Source organism: Notechis scutatus, chromosome 15 (assembly GCF_049901735.1).
Source record: "Notechis scutatus isolate UNSWTSFEM ecotype Mainland chromosome 15, rNotScu1.2, whole genome shotgun sequence".
Lineage (NCBI taxonomy): Eukaryota > Metazoa > Chordata > Lepidosauria > Squamata > Elapidae > Notechis > Notechis scutatus.
In genome coordinates, this window is record NC_142023.1 from 9,812,548 (window position 1) to 9,832,900 (window position 20,353).

Below are 20,353 nucleotides of genomic sequence, written 5' to 3' on the forward strand. Positions count from 1 at the left end.
CCAGGACAAACACTTCAGCAGGCCTGGGCGGAGAGAGGAAATTGAAATATATTTTTTCGAATATTGGCTTCGAATTTCCTGGGGAAAGGTTTTCAAAACCTGCTCCAGATGGGTGTGGAGAAATTTAATTTAGCAATGGATGTCTGGAAGATTAAGTATAAAGAATGGTTGCAGGAACTGGCTTATGTCTGATGGAAAGAAGGACATGGGGTGAGGGGCTGCCCCAGAGAAGAGGAGGGGGTCAAGCTATTCTCCAAAGCCCCTTCAGAAGGCAGGACAGGAAGCAACGGATGGAAACTAATCAAGGAGAGAAGCAACCTGGAACTCAGGAGGAACTTCCTGACGTGGGGGGGGGGCGACAATTAAATCAGTGGAACTCCTTGCCTCCAGAAGTTGTGGCTGCTCCATCACTGGCCGACACGTTTCCCTGAAAAGCACAATTTTTCTCTTTCTTTCTCCTTTATAAAAGTTTTTGCTGTTTTCTCGTTTCGAGGTGGCGTCTCAAGCTTTTCAAATGGTTTGTGGCATTGGACCTGGCTAACAATGCAGGAATGGAGTGTTAAATCAGAATTTTTCAAACTTGGGCTTTTATGAAAGGTTTTTTTAAAAAGGAGGTGGGGGAGTTCACTTGGACCCAATTTTCCATCACTCGAACTTTGCCTCTTGATCAAACACTCCGGGATCTACTTTAAAAAAAAATTTTTTTTTTAAACATATTTGGTGTTTTGTTTTTCTAGTTGAAAAAAATTATTTGAAACGCTGTTTTTAGAGGCTTTAGCCTCTAAAGGCCATTTTTCCGTATTCTGTTTGGCTACGAAGGTGAATCTTACCCTCCTCCCCCCCCCCTCCTTAAAACCTGCCTTTAGAGGGATGAAAACTTGATACCAAGCATCTCTGGTGTGCAAAACTTAAAAACCAGGGATGGTTAAAACAAGATCCCACTTTAATACCTGGACCTCGCTTGAAAAAGGCGTAGGAGGAGTTGTTTACAGGCAGCTGAAAGAAATCTTGACATATCTTCTTTTTTCTTTTCTTTTTTTTTTTGGGGAAGAGAAATCCAGCCAGATAACAAAAAGAGAAAAATAAATGGCCACCCTTGCTTTCTTGTGCTGAGCAGAATAGCCAGGGTGGTTCTATAAACACCACCATAAATAATAAACATTTTATGCCGCAGGAGCTGGAGGTGTGTGGGTTGAAAGAGCTCAATTATTCATTTTATTTTGAGACCGAAGAGAAGAAACTCTCCAACAATCCTTGGCACGTTTTGGCTTTCTAAGGTGTCAGTAGAAAGGGGGAAACGTGGTTTATTATTATTATTTTTTTGAAAGAGTTTTAAAAACCCTTACCATACAGGGAGTTCTTGAGTTACAACCATTTGTTTAAAAATTTGAAGAAAAAAAAAAAAAAGGCACTGACAGCCGGTCTTCAGTCTTCGCAACTGTTGCAGCGTTTCTACAAGCATGAAAATGTGGGCGCTGATTCGGATTTATGACGACTGTGGGGTCCTTTTACAACCTTCTGACAAGCCAAGCCAGATTTGCTTCACCGCTGTGTGACTAAATTAATACAGCAATTGGCTGAACCGCCATAGGAGGAAAGGCGGTAAAATGGGGGTAAGAATTAACCGCCGTCTGGCTTAGCAGCAGAAATGTTGGGCAATTGGACTTAACCGGTATTTTCTGATTAAGAAGATGCCGGAAATAAATAAAACCATCCAGAATGCTTTGGAGGGAGCAAATTGGACATTTTTTGGGAGAAAAAAACCGTCATGGTCTATATACCCATCCTGGCCTAACTGGCTTAACTAGAAGGATTTTCATACCGGTTGTAAGTCAAGAAGGAAAATCTGGGTGTTTTTCCCCCCCGCAAACTGCTCCGATACGACCAACCCACAGATCACCCCAAACCCATCCATGCAGTTCGTGGTTCAGCATCTCATACCAGGGTAAAATTGGGGTGGGAGGGGGGTGGCTGGGAGGGTGAGGGTGGGATGTTCCTACAGTGGCTTATCTCACTTAGCCACGAACAATGTGATGGTGAACATTTTAGCAGAGAGCATTAAATGCAAGGGAAATGGCTTTATTCAGAAGCGTCTTCAGGTTGGAAGCAAAAAAAAAGAAGGGCAGAGGTAGTTTAGGAAGCCTGTGAGAAGGTGGAAGAAGAAGAAGAAAAAAACCACAATCAGACCCAAAAGAGCAGAATTGGGAGATCAAATATTGCACGGGTCTTTTTTTAAAAAAAAAAAAGTTTTAACAGTTTTCTGGCCCTGCGGTGGATATCCAGAAGAAAGAGTTTTCCAAATAGTTCAACTCCAGCTTCCAAATGCATGTTAGTTCGGGTTGCAAATGCATAACCTGGTTAGAAAGTTGCTTCTCAAATTTTTTTAAAAAATGAACTGCAGTTTACATGTTCCAGGATCCAATCTTGAGTTGATCCTGGTGACCGACTCAGATTGGATCTTGCAATCGGAAGCTTCTTCAGCTCCCTGATCCCCAAAGGTCCTGATTTTAAGTATTTCTGCTCTGGGATCAGTTTGGAAAACCACTGGGGGACAGACCCATACAAGGGATTGGCACTAGGGCTGCACATGATTTTAATCTGGGAATATGGCAGAGATTTGACCGGAAGGTAGAATCTGATCTAGCTGCCTTTTGGAACTGAACAATCCCAACTGGATTACGCAATCGAAGATGGCCTGATCAACTTACCCAGCTACGGACAGGCTTCCAAAGTCAACAAGGTTGACTTGATTGGCACTCAAGGAACATGATGTTTGTTGACTCGATGGGATTCCACCAAGTCAACAGAATCTGAGCTGAATTAGACCACAAAACCCAACAAGGTTTTGACTGATGGGTGAAATTTCTGACTCCCCCCGCAATCCAAAATAGAACCATCTGTGGGAACATGACTTCCTAACTCCCTCCCCCACAAAAAATAAGACGCCTCCGTTGACCCGTTGGCCAACGCAACCTTGAATTCAAGCTAGTGGGCTTAAGCGGCGATTCCGTTCAACGCTGCTTGGGTTTTACACCCGCCAAAAAAAAACAAAAATGCAAATCGGAGTAGGGTTGGGATCCAGCTGAGAGGTGGCTCGGGTAGGTCATCCTGGGATCTGGCTCTACCACCAGGATCTACAACCAAGCAGGTGGTGGGAAAAAAATGACCTGCGGTCACCACCGAGCACGGCCTCTCTCTTCTGCACCGTTCTCAGAAAAGGCCATCGCTGAAGCAGTTCCAGGGAGACTAATTTTTAATTTCTAGACACCGTGCGAGTGTGTGGGTTGTGCCGTTCTCCTGCCCCCTCCAGCTCACCCTCCTATATTTGGTGGGGTTTCAAAAGCATTTTTACCAGGCGGTTTCCAGGGACCGTCGAGGAATTTTTGAATGGCTCGCCCAAGGCCACCCATCTGTTTTATTTTAGCCGCCCGCCTATTCTCCCGCTTCTGAGCCCTGTCCACCAAGCTGAGCTTGGTCTGGCAAGCCTCGGTGACGAAAGTGGGCCGGCCTGAGAGGTCAAAGCCCTTCTTGATCCGGGTTGGCAAGTTTATCTGCTGGAGGATGGCCGCTTTGCGGGCACTCACGCTCTGCAGCATGTTCCGGGGAAGCTTCTCCGTGTGAGCCACCCACTCCTTCATGCAGTCCAGGACGATGGGGATGAGGCTGACTACCCCGCCGTAATGGTTCCTGGCTTCGTCACAGCTGAGATGGTTCACCACGTCGTGAGGGTATCTGAGGAGGTGGAAAGAATTATGTAGAGGAGAAGGGAGTTATAAAGAGGAGGAAGAAGAGGAAATAATTATGTAGAGGAGAAGCAGCTATAAGGAGAAGGAAGAAGACGAGAAGGAAAGAATTGTATAGAGAAGGAGTTGGAAGGAGGAAAGGAGAAAAAGAATTGTGTAGAGGAAAAAGTTATCAGGAGAAGGAGGACGAAGAAGAAGAAAGAATTATTTAGAGGAGAAGGAGTTATAAGGAGAAGGAGGAAAAAGAGAAGGAAAGAATTGTATAGAGAAGGAGTTATAGGGAGAAGGGAGAAAGGAGGAGGAGGAGCAGGAAGAAGTTCCTCAAACCCTGTGAAAGCAAAGTGGAGGCGGGGGGGGGCATTTACACAAGTGTAATCAGTCAGTGGATGACTTCCCCCCCAAAAGTAAGACCCGGTGCCTTCTTTTGGTGGCCAAAAATATTTATATATAAGAGACGGTCTTATTTTCAGGGAAACGCTGGTCGTTAAAATCTTATAGGGAAGCTAACTGGAGGGAGGCTGGGCTTGGAGAGGACAAGAGGGACTACAGAGCCTTACTTAGCCCGGAGGCCGCTGAGGTCGTTGCTGTGGCTGACGTACATCTTGCACTTCTCCAAGATGGCGTTGGTGGTGGCGTTTCCAGGGTGCAGGGATTCCAGCCGTTGGCAAAGCTTGTGCAGTTCACAGCAGATGTTGAGAAACATCAAGAGAATGCGCTTGTTGGTTGTGTTGGTGCAGTAGTGGTCCGTGTAGGTCTGCACCTGTTGAACAAGCAGAGCGAGGACGGGGCAGAAGACAGGCAGTGTTGTGTACAATAAATACACACATACACACACCCTTCTTTGTCATTTTGTCACCCTAAAGCCAGAGGGAAATTCATTAACCAGGTTAGGCCTATTGAATGAAGGTAATAAGCCCGCCTCCAGCCAGCTTTGCAGTTTTCACGCTTTTGCCCCTTCGGGCAGCGGAGCGAAAAACTTTTGCAAACAAAAACCCAACTGCAACACAAAACACCACAAACCCTCCCCGAGGCTAGTCATTATCTAGCGAGTTTTGGTCCCTGCCATCCCGTTTCCCCCCCCCCTCCCTGAAAAGTCAGGAGGAAAGTTTTGAGGGGAAGCTAATAATGGGGTGGGTGCAGAGGTTGCCGACTCCAATCCGAGACTGGCTGGCGTTGTGTTGCAAACCCGCAATCCTCAGTTGGCTGCTGGATGGGTCTCAGGTCAGCTGTTAGCAGGCAAGATGGTTCCTACACCGGAGCTGTTCCTGGTCGTTGCTGAGCTTAATTGGATCCCGGGGTGACCAACTCAGCAGGAAAAAAGAGAGAGAGAGAGAAAGAGGGAAGACACTTCATTTTTAAGTGGCCCCACCAGATTTCAAATCCTCTTTCCTGCCTTCTCTTGTGCTCGCACCCCTGATGGGGGAATGTAGTAGATCAAAATAAAATCTCTTTTCTTTCTCTCTCTCTCTCTCTCTCTTTGTATGTGTGTGTGTGTGTCTTTGGATTGTGGTTGTGCTGGTGGTAGGTACACCTCCAAGGTTTGGGCTTCCTTTGCAGGCAGTTGGGAGAAGGTGACGTGGGCCAGTCCCAACGGATTGTATAGCGCCCTGGTTGTTCAGCCTGGGTTAGGATGAGTTCAGCTGCCGCAACAATTATTTCGCGCCTCTTTTGCAACTCGGCTTCTTTTTTGCCAGGGTCCAGGCCTCAAAACTTATGGGATGGATGGATGGATGGACAGGCAGAGAAGAGGAGAGGGATGGATGACAAACAGACAGAGGAGGTGGATGGATAGATGATAAGATAGATAAGAGGAGATGGATAGATGATAAACAGACAGGAAGTAGGTAGATGGGTGGATGGATGATAGAGGAGATGGATGATAAAAAAACAGGAGATGGATGGAGAGATAGAAGACAGATGAAATGGACAGCTATGAGACAGATGATTAGAGAGATGATAGACATAGGGAGGGAGAGACAGAGATTAGATAGGTAGGTAAGTAGAAAGATATAGATGATAGATAAGTGGATGAGTGAGTTTACTGATAACAGAGACAGGACTAGTTGAGTGATAGCCCAGCCCACAGCTACAGTAGTTAAGGAAGGTTGAATCCGTGAGACATCCCTTCATTTTCTTTTTAAAATAATTACTTCAAAGATAACCCATATAAGGTGTCTCCTCCTTCATCATCTTCATCTTCTCCTCTTCCTTTTCCTTCCTTCCCTCCCTCCCTCCTCCCCGATTCACTTAAGAGTTGACTGTTCTTTTGTTTTTAACGTGAGTCCCCACAGTCTGGGAAACGAAAATAATTCCATCCACCGCCATTCATCATGTTGCTCTAGCAGGCACTTCTCCATCCATCACAGCCCCGCGGGGGCGACAAGAGCCATTACTTTTAATAGGTGCCTCCAAATGCTTTCGCGACACACTGTGGGACCCTGCCCTCCATTTCCTCCATTGGGAGGAGAAAAGTTTTCAGCAAGTCAAGGAAAGGAGATGAGTCAAACCGTCACATGCCTTTTTTTTGTGTGTGTGTTTCAGGGTCCTTTTTTTCTGATTTTGTGTGCTTTTATTAACTAGGTCGAAACAACCCATGAAGGAGAAAGAAAAACGGACAGAACTGGAGATATCTTGAAAGTACTTCACATGTTCCTAGTTTAATAACAGAGTTGGAAGGGACCTTGGAGGTCTTCTAGTCCAACCCACTGCTTGAGCAGGAGATCTTATACGATTCCGGGCAAACGGTTGTCCAATCTCTTCTTGAAGAGATAAGAGATAAGCCCTTCCACTGATTAATTCTTCTCACTGTCAGGAAGTTTCTCGTTCGTTCTGGGTTGCTTCTCTCTCTGATAAATCCCTCCTGTTACTTTCTTGTCCGGCGCTTTGGAGAATAAGTCAACGCTTTCTTCTCTTCCCCTTCCAATATTGGAAATAACAGAATCTAAGGAAGGGACCTTAGAGGTCCTCTAGTAGTGCGAGGCAGAAGTCCCCCCATAAAACTCTGGACCAACGGCTGGACCTCTCCTCAGTGTTCTTCCACGTCTTCCTTCTTGTCCTGCCCTCGGAGGCTTCGGCAGGCAGGTTGACCCCCTTCCTCCAAAACCCTTGCTCCCCTCCTCCATTCTCACAGTCTCTCTCCCCCTCCCCCCACTCTTCGGCTCCAAGCATGGCGATGCACGGACACCCCCCTCTTACCTGCCCAATGCTGGACACGGGCTTAATTTTATCGTGGGCGTTCTCTCGGACGTGTTCCAGGGCAGCGATGAAGGTGAACTGCTGCTGTTGGAAGATTTTATACGTCTGCTCAATGTTCCGTAGGCTTTCCTTAATTTCATTCATTTTTCTCCCCCTCCTGGAAGGAAGAAAAGCAGGTCCGATGATTTTTTTTGGCAGCGGGGGGTAACATTTTCAATGTTTTTAAGGTTGTAAATCACCCAGAGCCGCTGGACACGAGACGGGTGGCAAACAAATAAATAAATAAGCAAGCTGGGTAGTCCTCAGCTTATGGCCACAATGGGGACAGGATTTCCGTTGCTAAGCAGAGCGGTTCTGGAATTCCTGCCTCACTTTGCAACCTGTTGCCAGTTGTTAAACGATTTAGGTCGCAAAAATGGAGATCACGACTCCAGCAGGTTGCAACTGTCCTAAATTACATGCCGGATGCAAAGTCCCCCAATTTTAATCACATGACCATTGACGGTTATGACCACAGTCATAAGCGTGGAGCCTGGTGTTTTTTTTTTTTTCCCAGCGGCGTAACTTTGAATCGACGCTAAACAAATGATTTCTAACCTCTACTGATGCACCGGAAAAAAAATGAAGAGATGTCACAGACCCGACTGTGTCATTTAAAACTTGGATTAGGTGGATTAATGCGTCAAACCTGGAAAGGGAGTTTATTCAAAATTTGTGGACGCAACAGCAGGGCTGAATGGCGATGGGAGAAAAAGTAAAATATCCAGAATTAGGTTTATAGGCCCTCCGGCATGTGTGATACAACTGAAGGTTTTTGTCATTGATGTTTCTGTTTTAATTCACTGGGGTGGCTTTGCTGTTTACTTTCCAGAGTCTCTGTTGTAAGGTGTGCAAACATATTTATTTAAATCCGTGTTTCTTAAGCTTTTTTCTTGGAGAGCTTGCTTGCTTATTTAGACCCCGCTTTTATTATTATTATTTGCAAATGGTGAGAAACAAATCCAGCACACCTTTCTCCTCTCATTTCCCCCACAACAACCCTGTGAGGTGGGTTGAACTGAGAGAGAGTGGGGGCGGGGGAGGAACTGACTCAAAGTCACTTAGCCAGCTTTCATGGGGAAAAAGAAAAGAAAAAGCACTTTCAGGACCACCGTGACCTGGATGATGGAGAATAAACACGTGTGAACTCCCAATGATAAATTGAGAGTTCAGCGGGGGGAAGTGTGCAAAGACACTGGAGAGGGAATGGTTGGCGGGATCGGAACTCAGGGCCGTCGTGGAAAGCCCGCGGTGGAAAGCCCCCGCCGCCCTCCTTTGAAGAGCCACCTGCCAGGTAGGCTCGGCTCACCTTTATTCTTTCCCCGCTTCTTCTGCATGTCCCAGACGCGCTGCTGCTGCTGCTGCTTCTGCTGCCGCCGGCGACGACCAGCGGGATGATGCACCCAGCGGCTTCTTCACTCCCCCGCCCGACCCTTTGCAAAGCCCGAGGCCGGCCGGGCAATTGTTACACGCGTCTCCCGGGGCAACTGGAGGGGCGGGAGCCCTGCTCACAGCCGCCACGGCCCCTCCCTCCACACCCCTTTACACGTGGAGACCAGCCGGGGAAAGCCAGAAAAAGAACGCCTGGTTTCTTGCAAAATAAATAAATAAATGCTCCGCAGAGCCTCCAGAGCCAGGAGCAGTCTACCTGCCAACCAGCCCGCTAAGAGCTTGTGGCCGTGGCCAAAAAGCAGAAAGGTTGGAAAGGTTTGCCTGCTGGCCGGACACCTCCGGACTGTCTTTGTCTTGTTTGTCCCTTTGCCTTGCTGTATGAGGTGGTGGGGCTCCCCCGAGGCATGTAGTCGGTTGCTTCTGTTCTCCCCCTTGGCCAAAGGGTTGAAGGGAATGGGAGGGGAGCAGCAGTCGGTTGCTGCTCCCCCTTGCAAAAAGGTTTGAATGGGGGCGGGGGAGAGAGGTGCAATAGAAGCCGGGGAGGGGAGCTGAAACGCGAGCGCGTTCACACAACCTGGGAGAAACCCGTGCGCGCAAAAAAAGGGGGGAGGGAGTCCTGCAAGTCAACGCGTTTGCAAAAGCGCCTCTCGGCCGCCCTCTAGCGGCCGCCCCAGTCGACGCAACCCCAGGCCTCTCCGCCTACCTTAGCTAGCGGCGGTGGAAGGTCTGTCGCGAAGTGATGACGCCACCGCGGGAGAAGCTCGTCTCCTATTATGAGCGTTGCGGCATAGCGACGCGCGGTTGCTAAGGGCGCCATGGACGCTACCAAGAGGCCTCTGTACATCCCCCCGCAGATGGGCCTCTACGCCGAGAAGCACCGTCTTTTCGAAATGATGCAGGTGAGGGGAAGCCGGGCCTTGCCGGCTGGTTTGGGGAAGAACGGCCGCCGTCCCCCTGTCTTCGGGGCGCGGACAACGGCGAAATTCTCCCACCGCAGCCTTGGCCGAGCTGCCTTGCGAGGAAACTACGCCTCCCAGCATGCTCTGCGCCCAGCGAGGCTTCGCATTGCTTTGCCCCCTGCGGAACGTTGTTTCTCTTGCAAAGTTGAAGGACTACAGCGCCCATCCAGGCTGGGGAATAGGGGCACTGGAGTTGGTGTAGATGTGTGATTTTTGCAGGGTTGCTGCAATTTTTAAATCACAAACTTTTGCAAAAGTCATGCATTTTGTAAAGGCTGGAAAATGCATTTTGTTGTTGTTGCTCCAGTTGATTTTTATAAGAGGAAGAGGGCGCACAAACATGATTGCAAAAATGAGAAGTTGCTTTAGGGACAGCTCGATTTGTTTTATTTATTTATTTTATCCTTGTTTTAGATTCTTTTTTTAAAATCCCGCCGTTATTATTTTTATAATTAACTCAAAGTATCAAATTTACATAATACCTATGCCTTCCGCTCTTATTTTCCTCCCAACAACAGCCCTGTGAGGTGGGCTCAGCTGAGATAAAGCGACCGGCTCAAAGTCGCCCAGCTGGCTTTCTTGCTTAAGGCAGGATTAGAACTCAGGATATCCAGGTGACTGGCCCAATGTCACCAGCCAGCTTTCATGCCTAAATTGGGACTAGGAATAGGATCACAATACAACCTACATCCCAGTACAATAATTGTGGGTTCTTCTGCTGACTGATAGAAGTCCAATAAAGAAACTAATTTTTCAAAATGTTTCCAAACTTGGAAGCAAGATTGGGGTGAGAAAGTAACATTTTAAAAAGTGAGTTAAAAAACATCACGAAGTTTTGTTTTTGTTGCAGCTTTTTGTTATTGTTGTTAGATACAATCCTTTCCAATTGCAGGTCTACTAATGTGCTTCTGAATTATTATTTTTTAATGTTAGCCGTCTTTGTGTAATATAAACCAGGAAGTTCTCCCCCCACCCCAAGTCAGTAGCATGAGCAGAATTGCCTGCAAGAAAGCAAAATTCCAGTGGCATTGTACCTGTTTCTAAAAAACAGGGGCTCAAAAATGCACCCATTTTTCACCAGAGGGCTTTTCCTAGTTAATTCTGACTTTGCAAACCTTTGGATCTGTGAAAACGTTTGGAACCGGGACTAGAAATTGCTTCCTTCTGACTTAGTTCCATTGATTCATTTCTAGGATTTGCTGGGAAATTTGCTAATCCACCAGCCGGAGAATCCTCTGGACTTCTTAATAAGACAGTTAAAATTCAGCAACTGTGACGGTGAGTAAGAAGGGTGATGGAAGGTGGCCTGTATTGAAACGATTTGCTGAAAGTTTTGAGCAGTTTTCCCAAACTGGAGTGAACAATTACTTCTTTCAGAATGGATCGTGTTGCCTGGGGATTCTGGAGGTTGTCTCATTCCCAAACATTTGTAAGACTTCAGATTGGGAAGGAAGGTTTAAGAGAATTCACCCTTGGCAACTTTAAAATGTGTGGACTTCAACTCCCAGAATTCCCCAGCCAGCACATTTCAAGATGCTTGGACTCCCAGCATTCCCAAGCCAGATTAGTGATTTAGAACACCCTTCTTAAATAAGTGAAGATGCAACTCTGTCCACATCAAATAAAAATTAAGAGCCGATAAGCCAGGAAGAATAGCGGAATTTCTGTAAGCCTGATTTAATAGCGCTTTCTTTTTCTTGATCTTGAAGGAAGAACTGGCTGTTTTGGAAGAAGGGGGCTGGGTAACCCCCTTCCCTTTATTAAAGTCATCAGCAAAGTTATGAATTTTCATGATTTCTGCTGGGAAGTCAGTTTTCACCCCAGAGAAGGTTTCAAGCAGAGATGTGGAGGCGAAAAGAAAAGAAAAAAGTAGCTATTCCTGTCATGAAGTCAAAAATGATTTTAATTAGTCATAAATTCTAAAGCAATGTGTTGAAAAGGGAGAGATTCCCTTCCAATTCTTCACAAAAGCAGTAATAATAATTTAGACCTAAATTTGTGGACAAGGATAAAGCTGTTGAAGATTTAAAACCAGAGAGGTTGCCTCACTGAGAAAGTGAGGTACTTTTCTTACTTTTGAGCCTTTGGGCTTTATTCAGACTAATCACCATAGATTAAAGATGTGCAACCTTTCACCCTTCCGTGAATTTTTGTTTGCTTGAAAAATTAAGTTTGTATTTGTGGAAGGAAGACATATGACTTCCTCAGAGCCTGTATGATTAATTCATGGTGTTGCTTGCCATAAAATGCAGTGTGATCCTTGCAAGATAATGGCTTTAAGAAAGACTGGTACATTTGTGGAAAGCTTCATACTGACAGCTAATATGAATTTTTAAATTAAATTTTATTAAGTTTTCTTCTTACCGCCCGATGCTTGGAGATGATTTGATTCACACAACAACTAAACCACCTTTATTTAACCACAATTGGCTGGAAACTGCAAAGTATCCATCCAAATGGATCTTTCTGCGTTTTCTAAAAAAAAACCATGAAGGTCTGGCTCTTAGACCCTCTCATTTTATTGCTCTCTTCTTTTTTAAAAAATTGACTTTATTATAATTTTTTTGAGGGTTGTGAACTGCCTCAGAGTCCCTCAGTTGGCAGGCAAGTGGGGAAAAATTATTATTAACCACCCCACGCTTCCGGTGGGTCTCTCTCTAACATATCCAAGCAAGAAGCTGTTGGCACAAACTAAAATCAAAATTTCTATCTCCTCTGTTAGACTGAACAACAAAAACAACAACCAAGGACTTGCCTTGTTTTATACAGCTCACAATTCCAGTTTAAGAAACTTTAGATGGCTGAAAAATTCAATAACACAATACAACAAATCAGAATTACAATGGTTTTGTTCAGCAATTTTGCCAGAGTTTTTAGCTTGCTCATAATGTTATGCCAAGATTTGGTCAAACCCAGACTTTATCCTGGTTTACAGCTTGCCCAAAAGCCAAACTCTGTCCTGGTTTAGAGTTTACCTAATAGATAATAGGTAATAGAATAAGAAGCAAAGGAGAAAGTGACTCATTTTCCAGTAGTTCCCATAAACAGTTTTCTTTTCAAAGATACCAAAAATGTGACATATTTTGACCTGCCTCAAACAGGCATCTCCTTCTCCTGATTTCTTAGCATCCATAAATCCAGATCATAATCTCTGAAACGGCACAGCATTCAGGAGAAGCTCAATTCTACTTCCGCTGATCGTTTGGATGCTGAAATTTTATCTATTAAATTTGTACCGCCGCCCATTTCCCTGCTGCCACACTGGGCTGCTTACAGAGGAAAAAATAATAACCTTTAAAACGCAACAACAACAACAAGCAATAAAACTACTAAGGCACTTTTGGAACTGTATCGATTATCAATCAGGAACCCTTGTCGAAGTGTTTTTCCGACATATTTTAAATCCATTTTTTTGGGAAATAAAATTAATTTTTCTCTCTTTGCCATGATCCAGGATGAGTTAGGATGCCTCAGAGCCTTAAAAAACAGTGGGTCAGCCTCTATTTAAATTTTTATTTAGTTTTGGCTGTTTTGAATTAATGGTGTTTTTTTTTTTTTACAAGCTTCCCCGTATTTTCCTCTGGAAGAATTCAGTTTTGGTTCCTCTCCTCTCCAAAATCCATCACATATGTTTAGGGATGGTGGAAGATTTTTATTTTACTTTTGGTATTTTTTTTTTTAAAAAAAAACCCAGCGTGCAAATGTGTAAATCAATGCATTTGCTACGTCTGCTAGCTGTTCCTAAGCAGAAGGAAAAGCAGATTTAGTACAAAGCGAACGTTTATAGTTGCCCTGGGCAATATTAAAGCATGATACGGTGTGTATAATGATACGTTTCGTTTTTTTTATCAAACGTTTGTCCAAGAAAGCAGTGTATTAAAGCTTCAGTACCTCGGGGTTTTGGTCTGAATTTTAAATCATGCTTCCTACTTAAACCTCAAAAGGAACTGCAGCTAGAAAACTGCTTTTTAATTTTTTTTTCTTTTTTTCAGTTTGCTTTGAAGCGGGTGGAAGAAGTTGATTAGTGTTGGCACCAAAGCATACATCCGATGACTCTGTTTATAAATAATTCCTCATTACTAGGATGAAGTTTCAAGGTGTTAAAATTCTAAGGGGGTGGCGGTGGTGGAAACAGAAGTAGGGAAAAAAAAGAGAAAGAAAGGAAAAGAAGAAGAAAAAGAGAATAGAGGGGGGAAAAAGCTGTATGTTTTAATTAGAGTCGGACAGAAATTAGGCGATGAAACAGCTTAATATACTCAGTTAAGGTGTTCTTTTTCCAAACCTTCTGGTTGCCCTTTTCAAAACCAATAAGGGAAGGAACATTGCCTTAAACCTCCCAAGCCAAGAGAGAAGCTTTGTTAAGATGAATTTGTAATCTTGATTTAAAAGTTGTGCTTGCTCAGGTTTGTCTTTAAAAATGCTTGCAAAACTTCGTGGGGAATAAGATGGCTCAGCACCATTCTTCTTCCTTAGCTACCTTTCAAGATCAGACAGGGTTTTTTGTTTTTCTCCTGTTCTTATTTTCTATTTTAATTGATGGTTTTAGTTGATTATGTTAGATTTTAGCGTGTTATTTTTGCTATTATTTCATCACAGAATGTGGTTCTTTTATTGCTTTAGATTTTAGTTCCTTATTTGAGTTTCTCTTGCTTTTTATTATATGTTTTCGCTTATTGTGGTATATATCTTAGTTTTTTTCCCCCATTGCTTTGATGTTTTAGTTTATTGTGTCATATGTTTCAGTTTATTTTTCATTGCTTTGAATTTGGTCTATTGTACTATATATTGTAATTATTTTTTAATTGTTTTAGATATTAGTTTTTATTAATAAATAGAAATAATAAACTAATAATAAATAATATTAGATATTATTTGGGTTTATTTTGTTTTTTTGTCATGGGTTTTGTTTATTTTTCTATATATTTTAATTCATGTTTCATTGGTTTAATTTTAGCCTGTTTGAATTTGTTTTTATCGTGTATTTTAGTTTATTCTAGTTTTTCATTCATTTTGCTTTATTTTCTATTTTATTTTAGTATTTTATTCTATTTATTTATTTTAGTTTATTATTTTTTATTTTAGTTTATTGTTTTATTTCATTCTTTTTTCTAAAAAATAAAATAAAAATAGGCCATTACACTCTTTTGCCTCTTGTCTGTTTCCAGAAAAACCTCCTTAAAGGAGGCCATAGAAACAAAAACAGTAAGGCCATTTAAAAAACAATCAAACCATTTCCTTATTTTTTTTTTAAAAAAAATACAGTATCAAAATGTCAGCTAGCCTGTATCAGTATTCGTTAGTTAATTTTAACATTCCTCTGGATGAGCTGCAGTCCTTCAGGTTCATATTGCCCCCCTAAACCACATTAGGACTTATCCAGGTTCTTTTGATCCGACCACACGAGAAACCCAATGGCCAAGTTCCCACAACCACTTGACACCCAACTCCACTGTGGCTTAGTTGTGTGAACCCAGCCCTGCCCCGGGGAGAAAAGGAAATGGTTTCTTTGCCCTCCCAGACCCCCTAAATTTGCTATCTTTGAATGCCACTCCTGATCTCACCTTAGTAACGCTTCTCCCGCTCCCCAAAACCTGGTTTGGTTCCATTTCTTCACTCAGACATCTCCTGTAACCCTGGCTTGAATTCTCAGGCCATCTGCCCTATTTTAATCCTCAAATTAGCAATGATACTCAAGAGGGGAGACTGGAAGTTTCATTTAGGAAGGAGGCGTTACATCCCCAGGCCTGAAAGAACACACACACATACAAAATAATAATAATAATAATAATAATAATAATAATAATAATAATAACCACCCACCAATACATCACACAATCCTAAACGCTTGGGAAGTGTTCGACTAGTGATTTGTGATAATGAAACCTAGCATAGTTATCTCGTTTGCTGTGTACACTGTCGTTTTTTGTGAATAATGATGATGATGATGATGATAGAAGCCTAAAAGATGTTCCTCGTGTTTTTAATTGTGCCCTGAACGGAAAGGTGTGCTCCTCTCGGCAACCCCCTTTCCCACAAACACAAAGGAAACAAGATCAGGGAGAATTGGAGATGAATGTTCTCAGCCAGAGCAGAAAGAAGCTTGTCTCTGGTGGCCGAGGGGAAAAAAACCTGGAAAATGTTCAAGGGGACTTCAGCTTCTGAGCTCACCCTGGGAGGAAGCTAGTTGCAACCATGAGACGTGAGAGGAAAAGCAAACACTCTCTGTTGCTTTCTGATGAGCGGGGAGAGCGGGGAGGAATCCTTTCTGGGCTGGCTAGTTGCAGGAGAAGGACGCACAAGAACAGAATCGGAAGGGACCTTGGAGACCTTTTAGTCCAGCCCCCTGACCAAGGCAGGTGTCCTCAAACTATTTCAGCCAAATGGTTGTCCAATCTTTTTGAAAAGATCTAGAGACGAAGATGAAGAAAGATGTAGAGATGGATGGATGGACGGAGAGATAGAGAGAGATAGATAGATAGATAGATAGATAGATAGATAGATAGATAGATAGATAGATAGATAGATAGATATAGATGAGAGGTGGACGGATGGATGGACAGAGAGATAGAGATAGATAGATAAATAGAGATAGATAGATGAGAGAGAGAGATGAGAGAGAGATAGAAAATAGATAGAAATAGTTAGATGAAAGATGTAGATAGATGAGAGATATATAGATTGATGAGAGAGATAGAGATGAGAGATAGATGATAGATAAATAGAAGGCCTTGACCAGAGATCGATCTATATCTATCCCAGTCAAGTGACTTTCCAATCTGTGCACCCACAACTTTTGAAGGCAAGCCATTCCACTGATTAATTGTTCCCACTGCCAGGAAATTCCTCCTCAGTTCTAGGTTGGATCTCTCCTTGATAATTTTCCATCCGTTCCTTACTGTCCTGCCTTCAGGTGCTTTGGAGAATAGCTTGACCCCCTCTTCTCTGTGGCAGCCCCTCAAATGGTGTAAGACTGCTGTCATGTCTCCTCTAATCCTTCTCTTCGAGAGGCTAGGCATCGCTAGGCTCCCTCAACTGACCATGATATCATTCGGTCCCCAGTTCTCTTATCATCTTCATTGCTCTTCTCTGCAGAACGCGGGTTGGACTAGATGACCTACAAGGCTCCTTCCAACTCATCTGTTAAATCAGTTAAGATGCTTCGTGTGAAGAACCGGTCTCGAGAGCCCAACCTTCCCTGGACCAACTCATTGTGTTGAGTTCCCGTAGAGTGTTGTGTGACGTAGACATTGTGATCGGCCAGTTGTTCAAGGCCAAATGGGGGGAGCGTGCCAACCTGGCCCATTGTGGCTTGCTTGATAGACCACAGTGAAGTAAACAAGGGTCTAACAAGACTAGGTTGGGACTCTTGCTTCCCAACACACAATCTACACATCGAAGGACAAAGTTGTGGTTTATTGTTGACGATCAAAATGGCTTCCTTGCTTAATTCCTTCTTTTTCTAAAGATCGCCTTTGGACTTCCTAGTACAGGGGGTCTCCAACCGTGGCAACTTTAAGACTTTGTGGACTTCAACTCCCAGAGAGTTGAAGTCCACAAAGTCTTAAAGTTGCCTAGATTGGAGACCCCTGTCCTAACATCCCTTCCTGGGATGAAGCCTGAATGCTGTTTTTAAAAAAGTTGTGTTCAGCACGAATGCATCAAAAGTAAAATAGAAACAGGCCAATCCTCCTTCTGCCACAACCCCTTGCCCTGACCACAGTAACAAGGCCTCACGGGAGTTGTGTCAGCGTTCCAGAAAACCTCCACTCCAACAAATAACTCCGAGACAGACATCAGACAGACAAAGTTCTTTTTATTAGAGTAGTAAAGTGGCACATCTGGGAAATACTGAATCTGAAAGTTCCAGGTTTCCTTACAATAAATCAAAAATGACAAATCCATCCCCTGTGCCCATCATCGCATCACATGTCCCAATCACCATCCGTCCCAACTTGAGACGTCCTCTCACTTAGGCGCAAACCAACACGACCTTGAGTTAGAAAAAGAATGTTGTGATGTCTAACTACCTACACCCCAAGAAATTCCCCTCCTTCCATTTTTCCAGGCTCAAAATGTGGCAGGGTGGGAGCATCTGGTGCTAATAGGGCTACCAAAGCTGACAAGTTGAAGTCCACAACATCTGGAGGGGTCCCAAGGGAGAGCACCTTCTGTGTTCCCCATTCAGTGTTCTGACAACCTCCAGACTCCTAATTTGAGGTCCATGTTGAGGCATGAAGATTGTAAACGGAAGCACCGAACTGAACCTCAAGGAAGCAGCTCCTGTGACATGCAGTAGTTAGAAACCGGCCCCATTATGAGGGAATCAAGAAACTTGACAATTTTTTTTCTTTATTTAATCCATAGCTCCAAGAATCTTCTTACTTGGCCCTCCAGCCTCTGGAAAAACTACTATCGTGAGTATCTCCTCCTCCTCCTCGTCCTTTTCCTCCTCTATCCATATGTCTCCTTCTCCTCCTTCCCCTCCTCCTTTCTTTACTCCTTCTCCTTCTCTACCATTCCTTCTTCACCACCACTTCCCCCATCCTTTTCTTCTATATAATTTCTTCTCCTTCATATAATTCCTTCTTCTTTGCCATATTATTCCTTTTCCTTCTTCTCCTCCTTCCATGGCCACAAATGGTTGTAAGTGCAAGACTATTACTCTTCCTTCCTCCTCCTCTTTTCTTCTTCTTCTTCTCTCTTCTTCTTTCTTCTTCTTCTTCTTCTTCTTCTTCTTCTTCTTCTTCTTCTTCTTCTTCTTCTTCTTCTTTCTTTCTTTCTTCTTCTTCTTCTTCTTCTTCTTCTTCTTCTTCTTCTTCTTCTTCTTCTTCTCCTCTCTCCTCCTCCTCCTCCTCTTCCTTCTTCTTCTCCTCCTCCTCCCCCCTCTTCTTCGTTCTCCTCCTCCTCCTCCTCCCTCCTCCCTTTTCCCTCTTCCTTCACAAGGTTGCCTAGGAAAAAGCCCTCATGCCTAGCGGCCCCTGGCCACCCCTCCAAACCCCCCACTTGTCTCCCATAGCTCCTTTTCATCCCGTTTAGAGAAAGCAAAACACCCTCTTTAAATGAGGAGATGAAGACCACCTCGCTGGCCGTCCTAACGGCCACTTAAAAAGTAGCAGAAGGGGCTGTTGCTTTAAGCCAAATAGAAGTCCAGCCGTTTCTCTCACAGGGCTGGGTTAAGATTTCTAATTCCAGGGCTCCGTTTTGAGGCTCTCCTCTCTTCAGACCTTCGGTAATGAATGACCCGGGGCTTCGATTTATTTCTTAATAGCCCTCCCTTGAAAGGGGAAGTTGCTTATGGCTACATCCTCTTGTAATGGCCCCCGTTGGCTCTCTTGCCATTGCACTGACTTCATGGATTTTTATTTATCTAATTTTATCCAAACCGCATTTAAATTTAATCCCCCTTCAAGCAGCCCCGGGTTAAATAGGTGACAGTCTCGGCTTGAAACATCCACCCAAAGAAAATCCATCCACCTTGCTTTTGATCAGACATAATTTTGTTTTTTTCCGGGCGTCATAAAATGTCACCGTCCCAAATTCCCATCGTGTCAAATTTAAGAGCCGTTTCTCCCGTCTCTTCTTTTTCACCAGCCGTTCTCGTGCATCATTTTGACTTCCCCCCCCCTCTGAGCACCGTGGGGGTCTTTTTCCTGCTAGGAACCCTTTCCAAGCACTGCACCCCCCTCCCAAACAAATGGAAAACTCCCGACAACGCAGAGGGTTTTTTTTTTTTTTTTGGTTTGTTTTTCTTCAAATATTCTTGGCAAAGACACATGGCTTTTCTTTCTTTCTTTCTTTCTTTTTCACGGCCCCCTTTCCTGTTCGCTTCTCCCACCTTGTATCTCCCTGCAGGCGATGTGGCTGAGTAAACAATTGGTAATTCCCCGGATTTCCCCAGAGAGTTTGCTAGCCAATGAATGGTCAGCCCTCTCGAGCGAAGTGCGCAACTATTTGGAGAGAAAGCAGGTACGTTTCTCGAAGTGACAAGGCCACCTCTGCGTGTGAGGGGGAAAAAGAAAGGGTGGCATTTGCTGGGTTTTGCGGCAGGTGTGCGGCGAGGGGGGGGGTCCAATTATCACCGTTCGTTTGCATCCAAGGGCGGCTCTCGTGCCCACTTTGGAGTCGGGGATGAGAGGCTCGCAGTGTTAATCTTCCCAGGTAAACCGGACAGGAAACACGACCAGATAAACTAATTTGATTTCATTCTAAAGCTACGTTGATAGAATCTTGCAAGTCTGAAAGTACAAATCTATTAAAAACAAAACAAAACCACCCCACCCTCTTTTACAGCCCAGGAAATTATGGAGGGTTTCGTCTTGGCCCTTCCGTTATGCAGCTGTGGGCCGTGCGGTCTCTTAAGGCACCAAGCTGGAAAGCAGGAGATTGGGAGTTCAAGTCCTGCCTTAGCCATGCAATGCAACCGGGTGACCTTGGGCCAGTCACCAGGAGGCTGGGAGTTCTAGTCCTGCCTTAGGCATGAAAGCCACCTGGGTGACTTTGAGCCAATCACCAGAGACTTGGAGTTCTAGTCCTGCCTTTGTCATGAAATCTGGTTGGATGACTTTGCCCAACCTACCTTACAGAGTTGTTGTTATGGAGAAAATAGGAGGGGGAAGGTCCGTTGGAAATGTTTGTTGCCTTATTTGTACAAATAATAAAGGCAGGATACAAATATTTTTTTTAAAAAAACAAAACCCTTCTTTTTGGTTTCCTGGATATGCAGTTTTCTTGCTCCTTCCATCACTGAACACCCTAAACAATCTTGGGCCCTCTTTTTAAAATGGATGTCCGGAAAAAAAACACAACCCAGACCCCTCCTCATTTATTTTTTTCCTGGAGGCCAAAGACGGATTTTCGTTCCATTCAGAATAAAACCTCAATTGGTTTGGAGGACACACACACAGAGAGAGACACACACAGAGCCATGTTTTTGAGCAGAGAAAGGAAAAAAAATCCCCTTTGGCTTAATTACTCTCATTATTAGCATATTTCAGGCTAATCAGTGGTGCTTTCAAGGATGCCCTG

General features: G+C 44.1%; 2 protein-coding genes across 5 annotated transcripts in view; one reads left to right on the forward strand and one right to left on the reverse strand.

Moving 5' to 3' along the window:
- Positions 1-2,063: 2,063 nt before the first annotated feature.
- SPACA9 (sperm acrosome associated 9) lies at positions 2,064-8,994 on the reverse strand. 3 transcript variants are annotated; one of them, XM_087944136.1, is made up of 5 exons: positions 8,287-8,994; positions 6,939-7,095; positions 4,301-4,503; positions 3,585-3,732; positions 2,064-2,142 (listed from the first exon to the last, which is right to left on the reverse strand). In XM_087944136.1, the coding sequence occupies exons 2-5, from the start codon at positions 7,080-7,082 to the stop codon at positions 2,134-2,136; spliced, it is 504 nt and encodes a 167-aa protein (XP_087800262.1). In that variant the 5' UTR covers positions 7,083-7,095; positions 8,287-8,994; the 3' UTR covers positions 2,064-2,133. The 3 variants fall into 3 exon arrangements, with proteins under 3 accessions (XP_087800262.1, XP_026543097.2, XP_087800261.1); XM_026687312.2 differs by having other exon boundaries at positions 2,064-3,732; positions 8,287-8,966; XM_087944135.1 differs by lacking the exons at positions 6,939-7,095; positions 8,287-8,994 and adding an exon at positions 4,930-5,074 and having other exon boundaries at positions 2,064-3,732.
- A 140-nt stretch (positions 8,995-9,134) lies between these two features.
- Positions 9,135-20,353, forward strand: part of AK8 (adenylate kinase 8) — a 48,268-nt gene continuing 37,049 nt past the window's right edge. Inside the window, exons 1-4 of one of the 2 annotated variants that reach the window (XM_026687310.2) lie at positions 9,135-9,268; positions 10,522-10,606; positions 17,693-17,742; positions 19,181-19,294. In XM_026687310.2, the coding sequence (XP_026543095.1) occupies positions 9,185-9,268; positions 10,522-10,606; positions 17,693-17,742; positions 19,181-19,294 (333 nt within the window). In that variant the 5' untranslated portion in view covers positions 9,135-9,184. The remainder of the gene's footprint in view (positions 9,269-10,521; positions 10,607-17,692; positions 17,743-19,180; positions 19,295-20,353) is intronic. The other variant, XM_087944131.1, reaches the window with a different exon arrangement.

Bases quoted from the DNA above. Each gene is read 5' to 3' on its own strand.
- SPACA9 (XM_026687312.2), bottom strand. From the start codon at position 7,082: ATGAATGAAATTAAGGAAAGCCTACGGAACATTGAGCAGACGTATAAA. The intron at 4,504-6,938 runs GTAAGAGGGGGG...CTTGTTCAACAG, and splicing joins CCGTGTCCAGCATTGGGCAG to GTGCAGACCTACACGGACCA. The intron at 3,733-4,300 runs GTAAGGCTCTGT...CCACCTCCTCAG, and splicing joins CTCAGCGGCCTCCGGGCTAA to ATACCCTCACGACGTGGTGA.